General features: G+C 42.4%; 1 protein-coding gene across 34 annotated transcripts in view; it reads left to right on the top strand.

Annotated features, from left to right (window-relative positions):
* The window catches only part of nfasca (neurofascin homolog (chicken) a), a 65673-nt gene extending 46933 nt beyond the window's left edge, over nucleotides 1–18740 (top strand). For 12 of the 34 annotated variants that reach the window (XM_035520502.1, XM_035520507.1, XM_035520506.1 and 9 more), the window contains 10 exons: nucleotides 354–564; nucleotides 672–794; nucleotides 1126–1299; nucleotides 2206–2223; nucleotides 4072–4308; nucleotides 4771–4890; nucleotides 8234–8383; nucleotides 9844–9975; nucleotides 11029–11098; nucleotides 14958–18740. In XM_035520502.1, the coding sequence (XP_035376395.1) occupies nucleotides 354–564; nucleotides 672–794; nucleotides 1126–1299; nucleotides 2206–2223; nucleotides 4072–4308; nucleotides 4771–4890; nucleotides 8234–8383; nucleotides 9844–9975; nucleotides 11029–11098; nucleotides 14958–15186 (1464 nt within the window). In that variant the 3' untranslated portion in view covers nucleotides 15187–18740. Of the gene's footprint in view, nucleotides 1–353; nucleotides 565–671; nucleotides 795–1125; nucleotides 1300–2205; nucleotides 2224–4071; nucleotides 4309–4770; nucleotides 4891–8233; nucleotides 8384–9843; nucleotides 9976–11028; nucleotides 11099–11254; nucleotides 14126–14957 lie in introns of those variants that run through there. The other 22 variants (XM_035520519.1, XM_035520521.1, XM_035520524.1 and 19 more) reach the window with 18 other exon arrangements.
* Nucleotides 18741–19137: the final 397 nt, after the last annotated feature.

Below are 19137 nucleotides of genomic sequence, written 5' to 3' on the forward strand. Positions count from 1 at the left end.
CTAGTGCTAAACTGCGTGCAACTTTGGGCCATTTTTATATGCTTACAACATCGAACAAACCCTCTAACCACGAGCGAGTTTTCTTAAGCTGTGCTTTGGTAAAGTTGAAATACAGCCCACCTTAAAGGTTGCTGCATCAGGGCAGTTGAGCTGGAGTTCACGGAGGATCAAATGCTGCTTTGCATTTGTTATAGTCGGATCAGGACCGGCTTCCACACCTATGCATACGATGCAGCTCGAGAGAATTTACTGTCGCGATGCTCGCAGGATCAAAGCAATTCCTGGGGCATATCTGTTGGATCACGGGTGTAAACAAACCGGATTCCTTTCTCCTTTCCTGGGCATCTCCTCAGCTGTACTACTGGAGGGAGGCCAGTCTGGTGAAGGGCCTGAGGATAAATAAGGAGAAGAAGACCAAAGTCTTCTCCAGTGACGTGTCTCAGAACACTGGCGTCCTCACTGAGCTGATCCCATACAGCAAGTACAAGATGTACATGGTGGTGGCCAACAATAAATTCGAGGGACCACATAGCAACATTGTGGAGTTTCAGACCAAGGAAGGAGGTATGATATTTCTTTTCAGTTGTTATGATAGTTGTTATTATCACCTCATTATCATAACTGCTGTAGTTTTTTACTACTAATTTAATTCTTTTCTGACTGTTCAATAGTGCCTGGGGTTCCCAAGTTCTTCAGGATTGTGCAGAGGAACACAGACACCATCCATCTGGAGTGGGACAAACCTCTCGAGCCAAATGGGATTCTAATCGGGTACACACTGCAGTACAGGACAGGTTCGTTCAGTTCGCACCTGTCAAACCTGGTTTTCATCTACAGCTGCCCAATCCTTGTCTTAGTGATCTACCCTAAGTAATACTTAGATCCTTCCCTACTCCAACATAGTCTTCATCTGAATATTAAAGCCAAATGTATGACACTTTGATTAGAGCTAAACTCTTCAGGCGGGAAATTGTCATAAGAAAAAGTCGACAACCCAAATGTAAACAGTCGAGAAGGCTGACTTCACAAATGAAATGTCTACACAAGAGCCTGTCTATAGGTAACATAAATCACTTGCCTGTGCTCTAATTTCTGTACCACCATGCTTCTCTGTCTCCTCTGTAGTTAATGGAACAGAGGTAGGCAGCCCGCAGGTCGTGAGCTTCTTCCCCAACGTGACAGAGTATACCATCCGGCTGCCTGACCGCTTCACCCGCTACAAGTTCTATCTGTCAGCCCGGACCCAGGTCGGCTCTGGAGAGTCCTACACCGAAGAGTCACCTCACTTTGCCAATGAGGGTAAGAAACTGCGCATGAACCCACGTGTGTAAGGCACTATCTGTGTACTCGGTCACGTGTGGAATGGTACACGTTTGTACTCGGCTGCGAGTGGGATGCTGAACGTTTGCTGTCAGTAAACCTTGGCAGTTTTTTCTTGTGAGGCAGTGGGGGGTGTTCAGCATTCAAGTTGCATGGCAGTGTTTAACCACAGCCTACTAATTACAGGATATGGCTTGTAATTTGTTTTCATTTTCACGTATTGGGAGCCGGGAGAAGGTAAACCAAATTGTGGTGATCATATGGTCTTTTTTCAATATACATTGACAAACCAATCCTGAAACAAGGCTGGATCAGACTTTAATTCCAGAGGATGGGCTCTACAGTAGTCATGGAAGTGAGTCCTGTGTTTTGTTTAAGGGAATTAGGTGAGAGTAGGAAAGCTTCTCTCCCGAGAAATGATTCTGCTCTAGTTCGTACTAAACAGAAGGACCTTTTGTAATACCGAAATGGCATGAATAATGCCCTTTCACTGGAAGCTGACGTTATCTCCACACAGCCATTCTGGGTTAGACCAGGCTAATCACCAGTGTTTACTGTTGCTAGGAGCAGCAAGTGGATCAGTCACTGAGAGCACAATCACCCAGTGTTCTTGTCTGTCTCCCTGTCTGTCATTTCTCTGTCTTCTATGTAAGAATTCTTTTTTCTCTCTCTATTGCTGTGCTTTTGCCCTGTTGCTTGCTGCTCTGTGGTTCTAACTGTTTCCTCTCTCAGCTTCTTAACTTTGGTCTAGTTTTTCAGTATTCTCTGACCTGTCCCTTGCTTCTTCCTCTCCTGTCTGTCTGTCTGTCTGTCTGTCTGTCTGTCTGTTTCTCTGCCTGTCTATCTGCCTGTCTCTGTCTGTCTCTCTCTCCCTCGGTGTGAAAGAAGACTTTATCACTTCAGGTACTGCCTCTGCAGGTGTACGTAATGAGGTGTGGCCTGCTTGCCTGCCTGCCTGTCTGTTTCCCTGCCTGTGTCTCTGTCTGTCTCTCCTGCCACCTGTCTGTCTTCTACACTGAACCAGTACAGTTCAGTGATCAGAGCCCATGTCACAATATTAGGATAGGAATCATGCTTAAAAAAAAAAAACTGTTCACTTGATGTGATAAGATGGGAAGGCATTTATTGGGCTCAGTTATGATCTAAACTGTGCTATCCACCAGTCTGTTGGTTTATCCATGTGTCTTTGTTTATATCACTGTGTGCTTTCAGGGATGGGACACAATAACTGCTGTTGTTGTTAACTGAACGTATATTCATTTACATAAAGTATGTCAAATTATTTAAAATTTACGTCACCGTTGAAGTTGTTTTTTTTTGGTTTTTTTAATTATTATTCTTATTCTGAAGGCTTCACTTTTTTTAGTGTGTATAGACTATCTGTGGGCTCATTATGAGATAAATAAGACGTAAACAGGAATGAGTCTTGTTTGATTTCTTCACCTCCAATCCCTGACGGCACCTTGCCGTACCTGCTAAGGCATCCTTTTCCTGTCACCTTGTTTGGCCTATCCCAGCATGCTTTTCTCATTTCGCATTTAAGCATGCAGGCAACTGATGTCCTCGTAAATGAGTAGCTCTTCGTAGAGTTTGCTTCTGTTTCTTAATTATTTGAAAAAGTGAAATCCCCATGGTAACCCCTGTTGCCCGGCAACAAGGTGTATTTGCGTGGGGCAAAAAATGACAGGGTGAGGGAGGAGGGGTGTTAGGGTGTAAGAATGCAGTCATCGCAACTGCCTTGGAGGATTATTAGAGATTGATGCTCTTTTGATGCCCGGCCATAAAGAAGCTGCTCACATTTCGTTTGCTGCTTGCACCATTTTCCATTCTAATGCTTGCACACCTGCCACCTCTTTAGATTCCTTTTTGGGCTGGCCTCTTTTGTGATTGGCTATGCCATTTATCATTCAGATGGACACTACAGGTAAGAGTGCACTGAGCTTCTTGCTGATTGGCCATCTGGAATTGATAGCCCATCTTTGCCAAATCTTCCAGATCGTGTAATAAAAAAAAAAAAGCATCTCCACTAGCTTGCCAGTCCTGGTTAGCCACGGTTTACTGTCTCTGAGGTTGGAAGGGCATTACCTTGGTCATGCCTTTTGTGACCAAGAGGTTTTAGTGCCCTGCTGCCTGTTCTAATCTCCCACATACATTTCATATTGTGCCTGTTGGTTTTGATGGGATGCTGGTATGCCCAAGCCCTGTGTTGATGCTTTCTGTTAAGGACTGCTTTGCATGAATTAAAGAAAGGAAAGGTATGGTTCTGTGGAGTCACATTGTTTCTAAGGACTTCAGGCGAAGATCTGAAGGTATAAGACTACCTATTGTCTATTAATTATTCACTGTGTTATCTTTAACATAATGTGAAGAGGCGCTTAGCTCTCTTTGCGCATCATTACCAATACAGTTTAAGGTGGTGGATGTGATTCCGGTGATGGATTTCCCACAATCCCATTTGCTCTCAAGGTGATATCCAGGGAGGAATGGATATTTGCAACAGATGACCACATGGTGGCAGTGCTATATCAGTCCATGCCTTGCTTGGGCATCCAAGATAATATTACTCTTGAGTAGTCTGTCAGAACATGACAGCTGATACTCACTTTCTTTCGGGAGACACCCTATGTTAATGTTACGGTTGTGGGAATTTCATCCAACCTGGCAGTTGATTATTTTCTATTTGTCTCTGTTCTTGTATCTATGGTGCTGCTGACTACACTGTGCTTAACGAATACTCTGTTCCTCTCTCAGTGATTGATTCGACAGATGCCTTGGTGTTCGTAACTCCTCCTCCTTCTCCCCCAACCTCCGTCCCAAGCACAACCCTTAGTACCTCAACAACTACTACCACAGCCCCTACCTCAGCTGCTACCCCTACTACTGCTCCAACTACAGCTCCAACTACAGCTACAACCACCATCACTGTCTCCACCACAACCCTACCCACCCCGCCTTTCACTACCAAGCGGGTGGACATGAACATACTGGGTATTTTCTCAGACATCACTCCAATGTCACTGCGACATGACAGCTATTTAAATAGCAGTGCTAGCGCAGAGAGCCACGCCGGGCCACACTTGATTTATTCATACAGCATACAGGCCTTATCTAGTTAAAGTGTCCATTTTTGACAAGAGGCTTGAGTGATGCTTGGCCTATGGCCCTGAGCAGACACTTTCCCCAATCAGGGTCGACACTGATAAGAATTCGTATTGACAGTAACATCCAATTAGCTTGCTATTGTTTTAAAAGATTAAAGACTGTCACTAGAGAATTTGATCGCGAGGCTTATAGGGTCCTTAGATGCATAAAGAGGAGAATTATAAGAACAGCAGTATGGTTGTGTTTCTCTAATGAGATGATGTAGTAAGTATTAGCCCTTGTTGTTTCTCCTGCAGTGCCTTTTTGAGATTTTGTGAAATGTACTCCTTTCTCACCTGTTCTGCTTAGCCCCGAACATAAAGATCTGGAATCTGACCGTGGATGCTAACAGTGACTATGCTAACGTCAGCTGGAAGCACAACTTCCCAGCTGACAGCAGCGAGTTTGTGCTAGAGTTCACACTGGACAGTAAGACCCAGATGCATTTGCTGAGAGCTTATGAAGGGAACGGCTGTTCTTCCAAAGGGGCTTGCTGTGGACCCAAAACTGTCCCGAGATAAGAGACCACCCTTGACTGTGGGCATTTATATGAAGAATTTTACCGGACAGATTACTGGACAGAGAGCACAATCCAAGACTTGACTGTGATAAACAGTAAGATAAACACTGTACTGAACATCATTCAGCTATGAGCACAGCCTCTCTGCAAGCTGTTCCCATCCTTTTGTTATGATGAGACTGATAGATATTCTGCCCAGACACTTTCCAAAAGAACAAAGGGGCACTGCGTTGTTTTATCTAACTTCTCTGAGGAATGAGCCGAGTCTGCCATGGTCTTTCCTGTGGGGTTGGTTTGGTGTCCTCAGTAGTCCTTGAAGTTTCCTTCAGCAAGCTCCTGTTCTCGCTCGCGGCTTGCAGGAACAGGGAGAGATTTGAGTAAATTCATGAAAGGGAGAGAGCAACTGAGAGGAGGAAGATGAGAAGGAGGAAGGACTGAGAGAGACCGAGAAAGAAAACAAGTTTGACTTTCTTGTTTGAAATAAACTCATTTTTAAATGTGGAGTAGGGATAAAAACGACCTGTGGAACAAGTTCAACCATCATTACACCACAGGCTTTCAGATTACCTCTCAAAACATTTTTGAGTTCTCATACCTCCTATACCTTTTTTGTGTGGATAATACCATAATACTTTCACCTTGCAAGTGAATGCCATATTCTGTCCGCACATCTTTTTTGTATGCCACTAGGAAATTGTGACATGTTATTAAAGTAAATTTATGTTACATAACCACAAAGTCACAACGCTCCAACGTAGCATGATATTATGCTGAAAAGCTAATAGAAACACTTACAGAAGCACTTAGCATCGACTAGCTGATGGTTCACAACAATCCCTCTCTCTCCTCCTCTTTCTCTCTCCCTCTCATCTTTCGTACATATATGTTTCTTTTCACTATTGGCTCTGACTGTCCCCACACCATGTGCCTTTTGCGCTAACGTCTCTTCGTCGGCCTGTTCCACTGCTGCTGTACTCGCCACTGAGCGTGCTGCACGAGCCTTGCTGCCAACGCTGATGCTTATCTTGGGCTTCTGCTGCTCCCTCTGCGCCTGATCAACAGATATTCGAAGGGGAGAGGGATAATGAGGGGGCTTGATGTTTCCAGCCCAAGGTCATCTCTTGGGGGTTATCATAACCACATTTCTGACCCTGCAACATGTACATGAGTCACACACCGAGATCTGGTACAGGCAGGCCTGCAATGGCTTTCTTTCAAGTGGTGCTAACAAAGCTCAACCTGCTAATATTCTGTAGAGGAGTATCGGATAGATTCGATTTCACAGAGCTGCATCACATCAAGATAGACACACACACACACAGACACACACACACAGACACACAGACACACACACACACACACACACACACACACAGGCACAGACTATAAAGTAACCTTGGTGCAAACTTCTCCACTTACATCACAGGATATGTAATTAGATGTTATTGACTCCATCCTGCCCTCCTTCTGTCTCTCCCTCTCTGTCTGTCTCTAGGTTGTCTCTCCCTCTCTGTCTCTCTCTAGGCTGTCTCTCCCTCTCCATCTGTCTCTAGGTTGTCTCTCCCTCTCTGTCTCTCTCTAGGCTGTCTCTCCCTCTCCATCTGTCTCTAGGTTGTCTCTCCCTCTCTGTCTCTCTCTAGGCTGTCTCTCCCTCTCCGTCTGTCTCTAGGCTGTCTCTCCCTCTCCGTCTGTCTCTAGGCTGTCTCTCCCTCTCCGTCTGTCTCTCGGTTGTCTCTCCCTCTCCGTCTGTCTCTAGGTTGTCTCTCCCTCTCCGTCTGTCTCTAGGCTGTCTCTCCCTCTCCGTCTGTCTCTAGGCTGTCTCTCCCTCTCCGTCTGTCTCTAGGCTGTCTCTCCCTCTCCGTGTCTCGCTCTGTCTCTGCCCAGCGAGACAGGGGGCTGCCGCATGCTCTGTGTTTTCTCCTATGCTGTGTGGTGGAGTGTGAAGGCAGACCAGAGAATTCTTTATCAGTCATTGCTCTAATTTGGTATTGCTCAGATGATCCTCACGAAATGGATGGCATCCCATAGGTCTCACCGCAAACTGATATCGCACATGCAGCCACTCACATCTCTACTGCTGCCATTCATAGCTCACCTGCATGCAGCCACTGATATCTCACATGCAGCCACTTTCTCGGGACACTCCCTTGTTTTCCAGTGCGCTCCGCATTCTCTCGTCATTAATAAGCTCCCAGAGACAATCACATTTTAATGCAGCACAATACCACAGCCTTGGGCATGCCGATTGTATGTTTTTCCTTTTTTTTAATTTTCTCTTCTCATCTTTTTTTTTCCCCCCCATCATTCAGCATGCTCATCAGTTTAAGGATTGCGTTACTCAGAGCTAAAGCTAAAGCTACAAATACCTGGTCAGCATTTGATTACATGTAGCTGTGACATCCCACAGGTGGATGACGAGGCTGTGCAGTCCTGCTCTTAATATTTTGGACACCTTGTAGCTTTAGCTAGCCCTTCCACTTGCGTCATCCTGGACCGCCGTTAAACGTTCTTACGGCGCTTGCGCAGCAGAAGCGCGTGCCGTGGCCGAGGCGGAGGGAACGGCTGAGGCCTGGACACAGGGGCATTGCCGTTCTTCGCTTCGGCATGTTGCCAGGAGCGACCTGGTGGAATGTCGCTCATGTCGTGCCAACACCTTCCAGCCATTACAGTGGCTCGCCTGTTCTCTGGAAAGGCGGCGCGTGACTCGCTTAGTAGTGTGTGCCTTCCTCTGAGACGAGGTCTGCGGATGGCTGAGACTCCCGTAAGCCCACTGTTTAATTTGATCACCTCCCATTGGAAGCGTTAAGTAGCGATGTAGCAGCAGAGGCTCTCTTAGGTCTTGGGCTGTGGAAATCGTTCTGCTGGTTTCCTGGAGCCTTTGATGTGCGCCATGCGAGGGCGGTCCAGATTTTTCGCCTGTGGTGCCGTTCGCTACCACTTTGCGTGGCGGCTTTCTTTTCCTATCATTTTCTCTGCAGAATTAGGCTATGCCCTCCGAGATTACACTCCCTCTGCAGTCTGAGACTTCTTTAGAAACTTTTAACTGTCTCAGCTAGCTTCTGACAACCTTCAAACGACTATCCCCTTACAAGCTCACCGAAAGATATGGGGAGAGGTCACCTTGTAGTCTCAACACATCAGCACGACCCACCATCTCATGGAGGAGACAGTCATGTTGCCTGTCCATCCCTCTGTTGTGGTGAGCCCCTCTGTCCAGGTTTGATGGACACTTGTCTTGTGTCTCCTCCCAAGGTAATGAGTCAATGAAAAGTGTCCTGTTCATAAACCAGCCCCCCATTAAGCTGGCAGGGCTGATAGCTGGTGCCAAGTACCGTCTACGTGTGTACTCCCATGAGCAGCCCAGCGTCTCCAGCGAGTATGTCACCTTCGAGACCAGCGGAGGTGAGGGCAGGCCAAATACCGGAGGGCAATGGAGTGCTTAGCTGATATAAAAATGATGATTAAGGCTCGTTAGGACTTTAGAAACTCACCTCCGGAAAAGCACCGATTTCCTTTTTTGCCCATTGCTGTACATAAAATTGTACATATCTGTAACTGACAGCTTTATAAATAAGTGCATGTTAATTGGCACACGTGTACCGTGAGTAATTATTTCATTAGTTCAGGAGTTTCAGTTAGAGCATTCCACATAATAGTACATAGGCAGGCCTAGAATCAAATGTTCTTGTTTCAGAAAATGCTGCCCCAGTTGAATGTATTTTTATTAACAGTACTATTAGTGGTAATGGATGACTGACGCCTTTGGAAAGTCCAATACATTATACATTGACCTGCACTTTATTGGTAAAGAAATTGTGCTATTTGCTAATGGTAATCAAAGCATATCAGTATTTTAAATATGTATCTTTTGTTTTGATATTATACACTATCATGGAGTGAGTGTCTAAGTTTCATGGATAAAATATACTATGATTTCATGCCACCTGAATGTATTAGAAAATTGTTTTTAGAATATTGCTCAAATCAATAAGCAAAAAGACACTTTTTTTCTCGTGACTCCCATGTTCATGGGGTGACTGCCTGCCTCGGGTATGTTAAACCATATGAAATCTTGGATGAAGTCCACTGTAATAACACGCAGGGCATGATATTGATCCCCTGTCTCTCGTTCAGCCTGCTTACCCCTCTGGCATTGACATTAAACATAATTAATGTTTCTGTTTCAGAACTTCATAAAATATCTTTCTGGCATTATTAAAACTCAAGTACAGTACTGTAACATGGACTGTGTAAACAACTTTGAAAGAAATGACAAACACCAGCTACCACATGCCCTAATAGAGTCAACAGTGCATTTGAAAAGAGCATAACACAAGAGCTTAGCTGTAACAAGCATGATGCAGCACATTTAATCCTGGTGACAAGGCCGACAGCATCGACAGCAGCAGGATTTTTACGAGGTGAATAAGGGGGAAGTTCCGCCTTTGCTTCCCATGTTAGTTGTCATCTGGTAGCTCTTGAGATGACGCAGCCTCAATGCTTAGTTCGTTAGCACAAGTGCGTTACGTCACGACACGGCTCCTAATGCACTCTCCATTCTGCTTGAAGTGATTTTGATAAAGGGTGGTTGTCAGTTACGGCTCTGCCCATTGATACACAAAGAGATTTGTTAAAGAATTGGAATCGGTTTCGCAGTATTAAATCAAAAATGGTTTTGTGGTAATAAATAAAGAAATAAAGTAGAATAAATAAATAAATAAGGTTGATGAGTAGCTTGTCTAGTTCTGAGGTGATTTCTGCTGAGTTATATTTGCAGTGCATTGTAGGAAACATTTCATTTTTTACTCTCTCCTTCATTCCCTCATATACTTCTACCTGTGTGTATGTGTTTTGTCTGGTAGCCTACAGTAAAGACCACGTCGACATTGCCACACAGGGCTGGTTCATTGGCCTCATGTGTGCCATTGCACTTCTGGTTCTCATCCTTCTCATCGTTGGCTTCATAAAGAGGAGTCGAGGAGGGAAATACCCAGGTAACACACGGTCTTAACAACACTAACATGAAATACCAAGGTAAGAAACAGTGATAAACAACGCTAGCATGAAATGCCCAGGTAACACACGGTCTTAACAACACTAACATGAAATACCAAGGTAAGAAACAGTGATAAACAACGCTAGCATGAAATGCCCAGGTAACACACGGTCTTAACAACACTAACATGAAATACCAAGGTAAGAAACAGTGATAAACAACGCTAGCATGAAATTCCCAGGTAACACAGTGCTAACAATGCTACCTGTCTGTATTTCATAGAAAATACAGCAAAGTGCAGTATATACTCACCAGAAATTTTATTAGAAATTCCAACCTTGCTCCAACACTGTCTAGGAACTTTATTAGATACATCTAATTTATAGATGTATCAGATAACAGTTACCAACTATAGCCGATCTGTTGGCATCCGCACCTGGTGGAGTGTGTACAGCAAGGTGCTAGCAACACCAACAAGGTTGTCACACCATGGTATGTATGTGTGTATATATATATATATATATATATATATATATATATATATATATATATATATATATATATATATATATATATATATATATATATATATATATATGTGGCTCAAGTTAAGAGTGTCTGCTAAATGCTCAGAATGTATAAACACACCCGACCCAGTTCATCACTGGTTTGGTTTCTGATCACAAAAATATCCCACCAGATGTTGTTTGGCTATCATTTTGGCACAGCATTTCCAGTGACATGGTACTGTTGTGGGTGTTGAGTGAGTTGACTGGGCACAGCAATGTTGCTGAGGTTTTACTCGTATTATTATCACTGCTTTGTTAAGAATGGTCCACCGCACAAAAGTATTGAGCCACCATTGGTCCTGTGGTCGGAGGTTATTGATAGTTGCATTGTACACCTACTATATTTATCTACAATATTTCTAATAGAGTGGATGATGAGGGAATATTTCTCTGTAGTGCTGTACAGCGGAGATGGAGATTTTGTATCATAAACTCTGAATCTGGTCATTCACTTATTCTAAACCTGGTTTCTTCCTCCTCAGTGAGAGATAAAAAAGACCTTCCTATGGACCCTGTGGACCAGAAAGACCAGGATGGATCCTTTGATTACCAGTATGTGTTCAGCATCATTATTCAGCTCAGACGTTATGCTTAAAAGACTCTTTAAACACTCTTAAAATAACTGGGGACAAATCTGTGTATAGTGTTTTGGGAATGCGTTTTCTATTTGACCTGTTGGTGAGTGCCCTTTTTTTGTGCCTGTTACAGGTTATCTCTGACCTCATAGACATTATGAGGGGGATTGGCCTTTCTCTGGCTTAATCAAAACTAATGAATAACTTCATAAAAAATCTCATGTAAACAATGGAATACTTATAAACCAACATTTCATCAAGCTTGAACTAACGTAATGCTTTAACATGATCCTATTAGACTGTTTAGTAACCAAGAGCTAGGCGAACACTGCCAGCAGCAGTCACTCAGGTAATGACGGTTGCCATGGAGTTGACTGCTCTGCAGTGTGTTTAGGACTTTACTTAGATCAGAGTCCTGGCTTGGGCTCCATCCCTGCTATTGTAACACCAAAATCATATACTCCTGTCTCTGCTAGTGTAACACCAAAATCCTCAGTTCCTGTCTTTGCTAGTTTAACACTAAACACCTCTGTTCCTGTCTCTGCTAGTATGACACCAAAATCCTAAGCTCCTGTCTCTGTATCACCAAAATCCTCAGCTCCTGTCTCTGCTAGTGTAACACCAAACCTCTTCATTCCTGTCTTTACTAGTGTAACACCAAACCTGTCAGTTGCTATCTCTACTAGTGCAACACCAAAATCCTTGGTTCCTATCTCTGCTAGTCTAACACCAAACCCTCAGTTTCTGTCTCTGCAGGTGTAACACCAAACCCCTCAGTTTCTGTCTCTGCTAGTCTAACACCAAACCCTCAGTTTCTGTCTCTTCTAGTCTAACACCAAACCTCTCAGTTTCTGTCTCTGCTAGTTTAACACCAAACCCTCAGTTTCTGTCTCTGCTAGTCTAACACCAAACCCCCAGTTTCTGTCTATGCAGGTGTAACACCAAAACCCTCAGTTCTTGTATCTACTAGTGTAACACCAAACATGAGGCATGCATGTGTGTAATACTGTGGTAACACAGACAGTCTATATGTTGTTTGACAGCCAAGAAGACTCTAATGCATAACCAGACTGTCATTGAGATGTGCTGGTGTGCTCACTAATGACTTGATGTCGTAACCTAGGACAGCTTTTGCCAGGCTTATGCTACACCCACCTTTATTAACTACTACAAGTCTTGCAGAGCAGCTAGTCATGCAGAGACAAGAATAGAGCTGATTAACTGATTGACTATTCACAGAGCAAACTCATGTAGGTTTTACAGCAAATTAATTTTTGAATGTAGGTATACAGCTATGTTACCTTAATCATTTTCTGCGCATTTCACCATAATCGTTTTTGAATGGAAAACATACCCTAATAGGAGAATTAACAAGACAAAGTGCTTCATTGTATCTCCACAAAACAAACTGTTATTGCAATTTTCAATAGGTGTTTCAAATTCACCAGCACACTTTCAGTTAGTCTTAATGTGAAGTCCCAGACAGAAACTAGACCGCAAATCTGATTTGCTCAGTCCATTTTAATGAAAATCCATGTTGAATTAAGTCTTCCAAATTCACTCAATAGCTGTGGTACTAACTCCGCTGTCCATATCAGATTTTAAATGTCTCCTTCCCTTTACTGTTCACCCCCTCCGAGTCACTGAAAATGGCAGCTTGGTAGTTGAGGAGCAATAACAGGTATTTGGTTTAATCACAGCATGTCTCTTAGCCTGATCACTGACATTCTCTGGGAGAATGAAGTCAGCTAAAGGGTGGAGTCATATCTGACATCCAAAAAACGATCTGCTTCTTCAGGGATGTCACTTAACACTTAATTGGACAAGTCTTTATTTGAATCATTTCACTTTCAATTATGAGATATTAAACCAACCATATTATACTATAATAGCAACATGTCATAATGAGAGCATAAGAAAATCTTGAAGCACTTTGCTCCTTCTAAACGATGGCCATGTCTATTTCTTGTAGGAGCATAATTGCTTTGTTTTCTTCAGATGGCTGACATTTAACAAGCACCAACTTTCAGAGGTCAAATCATTTTCAGTAGTGTTGTAGCAAAGGTTGAGGTGCCCCTCACCCCAGTGCCTAGCACCCTTGAGTTACTGTTCTGCTGAAACAGCAGTACTCAACAGCAAATTATATTCAATGATCTGGCAGCTGCCTTCAAATCCACTGTTCTGTCTGCACATAGAATATAGGCATTGTTCTCGTCCGCTCCGTGTTCAGATGAACAAAGATATAAGTGGACCAGTCTAGCAAATTGGCTCACTTCTCTAGGCCATGTGGTTACGGCACACCTCAGATATCACTAAGCTCACTTTACATTCAGCAGGATGTTGGTTATAAGGAGCAGGAATTTTATAGCAAATACATTTTCTAGCCAATATGCAATCAACAGAAACAACACAAACAGTGAGTGACACATTTAGGCCTCTCAGACAGACTTCTCAGACTTCACTCGTCTGTTCGTGTTTTTAATCCTCCGGTGTTTTGCTTCCCTGTTGGTTTATAAAGGTCTCAGGAAAGGCAAAGGTATGAAAATAGAGAAGTTGACTGCTTTGTATTTCTTAATCCCAAGTATGCACATCCTCTGCTTTGAGGTTTTGGTTTGAATCGATTAACCACGTAGCTTAATTAATGCCAACTAATAATGATCTGTGTTTGAGCTTGTAAAACCACTCAGACCAGTCAACCATTCATTGCACAGTAGTGAGTGTCACTACGTTTCTTTTCCATAATCCTTTGCTTAACTTCTGGTTTGACTTTAATGCATCAATTAAAACAATTATATTACATCATAAATCAGCTATGATTTTCCAGTGAGCCCCACTTTAAACTTCACCTGTCATCACCTTTAGTATTTGTTCTCATTTTCTGGCAAGCATTCTATTGCATTATCAAGGTATTTTCTCAAATTACTTTCACATCTCGTGGGTTTGTCATTTATTTTGACAGTTCTGCAGAAAGAATGTGATTTGCCCCTTTGCAGTGTTATATACGGTAAGATATTAATCTTGTAGATTCAGGCAGTGTCACTCATAACTGGTGATTAATCGACTAAAATCATTTTAAGTGCTTTCATGTTTGTTTGTTTTTTCCCATCTGAATGGAAGGTGGAGTCTGGCAACACCCAAACCACATGGCCTCTGATCATTTTTACTTGAGAAATAATGTTTCTGTTTATTTCTTTCTCTCTCCCTCTCTGTCTCTCTCTCCCGCCACTGATTCCCTAACCATATTGACACTAGTGCTGCGAGTAGACCCGCCTAGTTCCACCTAGGGTTAGACTTTCTCAGACACCCTCAGTATGAGCAGCCTGTGTGAAATATCAGGACAGGGGAGGCATGTTGATTTACTCCATTGCTACCTGAGCGGTAAAGAATGATCCTGCCTGCGCTACACAAGTGTTTTGTCAATAAACAACATTTCCACACTAACCCCAATCCTTTTCTCTATGTACTTTGTGATTCTCAAAAGAACCCCCCTCTTGGGATGAAGCTTTTGTGTTTGTGTTTTACTTCTTCATATTTTTTGCTCTACTATTTTCTGAAAGAAGAGCTGTCAAGTTCTTCTTTGTGAGGAACCTGCTGAATTATAGATTCAGAGGGGGACTCTTTGGTATCCAGTGCCAAGGTTTTCCTGTGTAGTTTTCTTTCAGATACTGCTGATAAAAAGCAACAAAGGGGCAAAGCTGCATAGGTTCCCATCCTGAGCTCTACTCACTTCACTGCACTTGTTATTGTAGTCGCGATTGGATTTCGAGGGTGCAGACATGGGAGGGACGTGAAGAGGGATGTTCTAACATGCCATCTCTCTCCACCCACTCCAACAGCAGTGATGAGGACAACAAACCGCTGCAGGGCAGCCAGACCTCTCTGGAAGGGAACGTCAAGGAGAGTGACGACAGTCTGGTGGACTACGGGGAAGGAGGGAACGGTCAGTTCAACGAGGACGGCTCTTTCATAGGCCAGTACACGGTCAAGAAGGACAAGGAGGAGACGGAGGGAAACGAAAGCTCAGAAGCCACCTCGCCGGTCAATGCCGTCTATTCGCTGGCGTAGGCTCCTCCACGCCTCTGCCCTGGGGACAGTGCTGCCAGGTGGTTGGAGGCTGCAAGTACACCCCCATTTAAGTCAATATAGATAGAAAGAGGAATATGGAAACACACATATAGAACGCTGGGGTGTCCAGTCTCTCTGAAGAGAGGAGGGCGAGAGGTTGAATGCAAACCCCTGGTGAGGTCTCTGGGGGTGGAGGGGGGGGGGGGGGGTTCGGAACAGTGCCTGTGTCCCTATGCCCCGCACAGACTTCAGGGCATAGGCTTTGCCTTCAGGGCAAAGAGGCACAGGGAAGATGGACGCAATGTCAGACTTTCAGGCATTTTGTGTGGCTTTTTTTTTTTGTTTGTTTGTTTCAGAGCCCACTCTTACCCCACTATCCCCACTCTGTAGCTAGCATCAAAGAACAGGAGACACAAAGCGGTCCTGTGACAGATCGACTGTGGGCCGAATAATCTGCTACAGGACATCGGCAAATGTGTTTATCATATTGATATTTCAGCAGTGAAAGATCTTTTTTTTTTTTTTTCCCACAGCCAGTAGATGTGTTTAAAGAAAAAAAAAAGGAAAAAAAAAAAAGATTCATGAATGCTGTAATCTGTGCCGACGCAGCTTGCTGTGTCATGCGAAGCTATGCACTAGGTATTACCACACTCCACATTTGATTTGAATTTGGGAGATAAATATTTCTCATTTTGCTTTTTCATGTTGACTTATGCAGAAATGCTTCCATGTCAGGGCTCCTGCCGGTGAATACGGGCCCTCTCGTTTGCTGCTTCTTAGACACTTTTGCGAGATTTTTGTGTATTTCCATTAGCTGCAGCTGTAGCGTTGCCGTGATTGAACCCGGCATCTATAGGTCTAAACTCAAGCACCATCACTTGAAGAATGATTAGTAAAGATCTTATTATGAAGCATGGTAGTCTTTTAGTGCAAGAGGCAACGGAGACGATGAAAAGATGTTGTCTCTGTAAGGGAGACACATTATCTCGATAAAACCACAACTGTGTGATCCTTTCCCCCCCCTTATCACTGGCACTGTTTATTACACTAAAGGAGCAGCACCGAAGCTAGAGCTGACACACACTAGTTTATGTAGTATTAGGGCTGAGTCCTTTGTTTTAGTAGGTTTGTTCAATGAGTCTGGGATGTCCAGGTACAAATATAGGTGGAGTGCCAGTGGGGAACGTTCATTTAAAAATGCACAAATAGTAATCCTGAATGGCTTTCTAAACAAAAAAGTAATAGCCATACATTTAGTTTTAATATTACTGAATATTTTCATTTTCTGTTTTAAACAAAAGTTTGCTTAGAAATGGTCCAATTTTATGATTAGGCAAATTACAATAAGAGATGTTTTAAGGAAAAAAAAAAAGATTTATATATATATTGATGAGAATCATCAGTTTTGGCATGTTTTCTTTCCAGAGCTTGGCCTCAACACTGCCCAAAAAGCCACACAAATGTAGATATGGTGGCATAAACTCCTGCGCTCACAGATACACCACCACTCTTTCTACTGCACCGATCCAGTTATTTCTCAGAGGCACCGTGTATGTGGAATTATATATTTATTTGAATTTAATTTATAACATTCATAGGACTAATGTATTGATGATTAATTTAATGAATAAACCAAATTTAACAGCTTGTCTCACAACATCCACAGATTGAAAGTTGCATCATGAAAGCTTCTTAACATAGGGTAAATATATACTTTATGAATCTGTATTTAGACCCATATTATGTGGCAATGAGTGGGCATTTCTGCTGTAAACTAACAAAATGTAATGTCGCCATTAAATGTGTTTTATCTGTTGGTTGTGCTGCTGTTTTAGTATTACTGTTATAATGTGTTGATATTTTAGAATTTATTTAATGTAACTTTTACATGATACAGAAAGGAAATATTGTTTATTTATTTTACTCAAATGTGGTCTCGTGTCCTCTTTCGTCCATGTAAATAATGGTTTAGAATCTTGGAGACTTCACACTTTATGAAACAAAATGAATGACAGTGACCAAAATGGTAGATTATTATGGAAACATTGCGAATGATGCTAAGTTTAGATTGGATATTTTATTAGATTCAGCCAATATGACTGGCTCAGTACTGGTCATGGGTGTTTCAGTGCGGCTAACTCGTATGCCCTCTGTTTTTACTGTTGGCATAGATGTCCACTCTGCAATGTTAGATTGTTTCTCCCAGTTATCCGCAGAGAGCTATGGGCAGGAATCTTAAATGATGTAAATAGCAACTGCTGTAAAACCATACTATTGTAGCATTTTGCATCGACCTACAAAAGGTGTCTTTTGAACAAATGGCACTTTGGGAGGCAAAATATGTTTTTTGGCACTTCTTCTTTACACGTTCCTGCACCTCGGTATCATCCAATCAGACTACATGGTCTTGTTCCCTCATTACACCTCTCACCTCTGACATCAGCAGGTCCAGCTGACCACATGACAGCCCTACGGAACGGCTTAAAATCAGGTCTCAGCTTCCTGAAAGCAATGTGATGTCCTTTATAAATGCCTTTATTAAAGAGAATTTTGTTCAGCTAACTCACTGAACCTCATGTTGGTCTTAATCAGTTCTGCTTTCTCTAATACCTCAAAGCAATATTCTGCATGTTTGTCTGTCTCTTTGCTTTCCTTTGCTGTCATGTAATTTGGTACCGGAATCGACCAGAACTTTGACTGCAGCCTACAGTGACATACATGCACAAATATCCCCCAAGAGAAGCTGGGTACCGAGGAACAGTGACGGTGCATCATTGCTGAGGCTTCAAAACGTGTAGAGGGTAACGGTATTTCATGTCAATTTGTAAAGCCCGTGGACTCACAGACTTTGTGAAAAAGGCTCCAATACAAACATGCTCAGAGTAAAAGATACCATTTGGTTTGTCTGCCTATATTGTCCTTCTCTTTGGGGGACGGCGGGTTGGTCCCTTTGACAGATACCTTTGCTGCACTCATAGATTCTTTTTCTTTTTCCACAAAGGCCAAAAGAAGAGAATACTGGACTGGCCAAGTTCATAACATGTTTTGTGAATATGTCGATGCACCTCTGCTTTTGTCTTTCTTACAGCTTCAATTTGTATCTGACTTTCTGTGAAAATACATACTCTAGTCAGCGCAGACTCTACGAAAGTAGGTGTGTTTTAAATAGCAAGTGTCAGAGTTGAAATAGATATGCACTTGCAATACGGATATTTTGACATTTTAATTTATTTTGCTTTTATAAAGTAATATAAAATAATATGACACCACATTTCATATCTGCAAATTATTATTATTATTATTATTATTATTATTATTATTATTATTATTATTATTTTGAAGCACTAGTTTTGTATTAAATACTACATTGTTTGTGTACCAAGACAACTCTGATTTACTGCTTCTACATACAGGGTAACAGTGTTTTATGTAAATCTAGTAAAAAGCAAAATGACATATTACCATATTCACCATGTATGCGTGTATGATGAGATGCTGCAACTTAGTCTGCTAGAAAAGCCTTTCTTTATAGTAAAGCTATGCCTTTTTCTCTACCTTTGGACTTCTGTCTTTGTTAACATTTAATGTTAATTTGTGCAACAGAGACTAATTTTATGTATATTACATTTCACTTGTGTTAGTAGGATTACTCCAAACAATTGCACATCATTGCCCTAAACCTAACCTTTAAAAACAAGAATTTCCAAACATGTCATTAGAGACCATAGAAATAATGTTATGCTTAATACCATATCGGACACATCTATCTGATCAGTGCTTTATTATCATTGCGTTTAAATTTTGTAATGTCAGCTACATAGCCAGTCTAAGGCAATGAGAAGTGGTCTATTCAGAAGTAGCTGAAGTTCTTTAAACACAGTCCCCAGTCCTAGTAAGCAGACCAGAGCACGGAGCTCTCCTCAACATGACACTGCAAATGCTGTGACTTCT

This window comes from Electrophorus electricus, chromosome 20 (genome assembly GCF_013358815.1).
Source record: "Electrophorus electricus isolate fEleEle1 chromosome 20, fEleEle1.pri, whole genome shotgun sequence".
NCBI lineage: Eukaryota > Metazoa > Chordata > Actinopteri > Gymnotiformes > Gymnotidae > Electrophorus > Electrophorus electricus.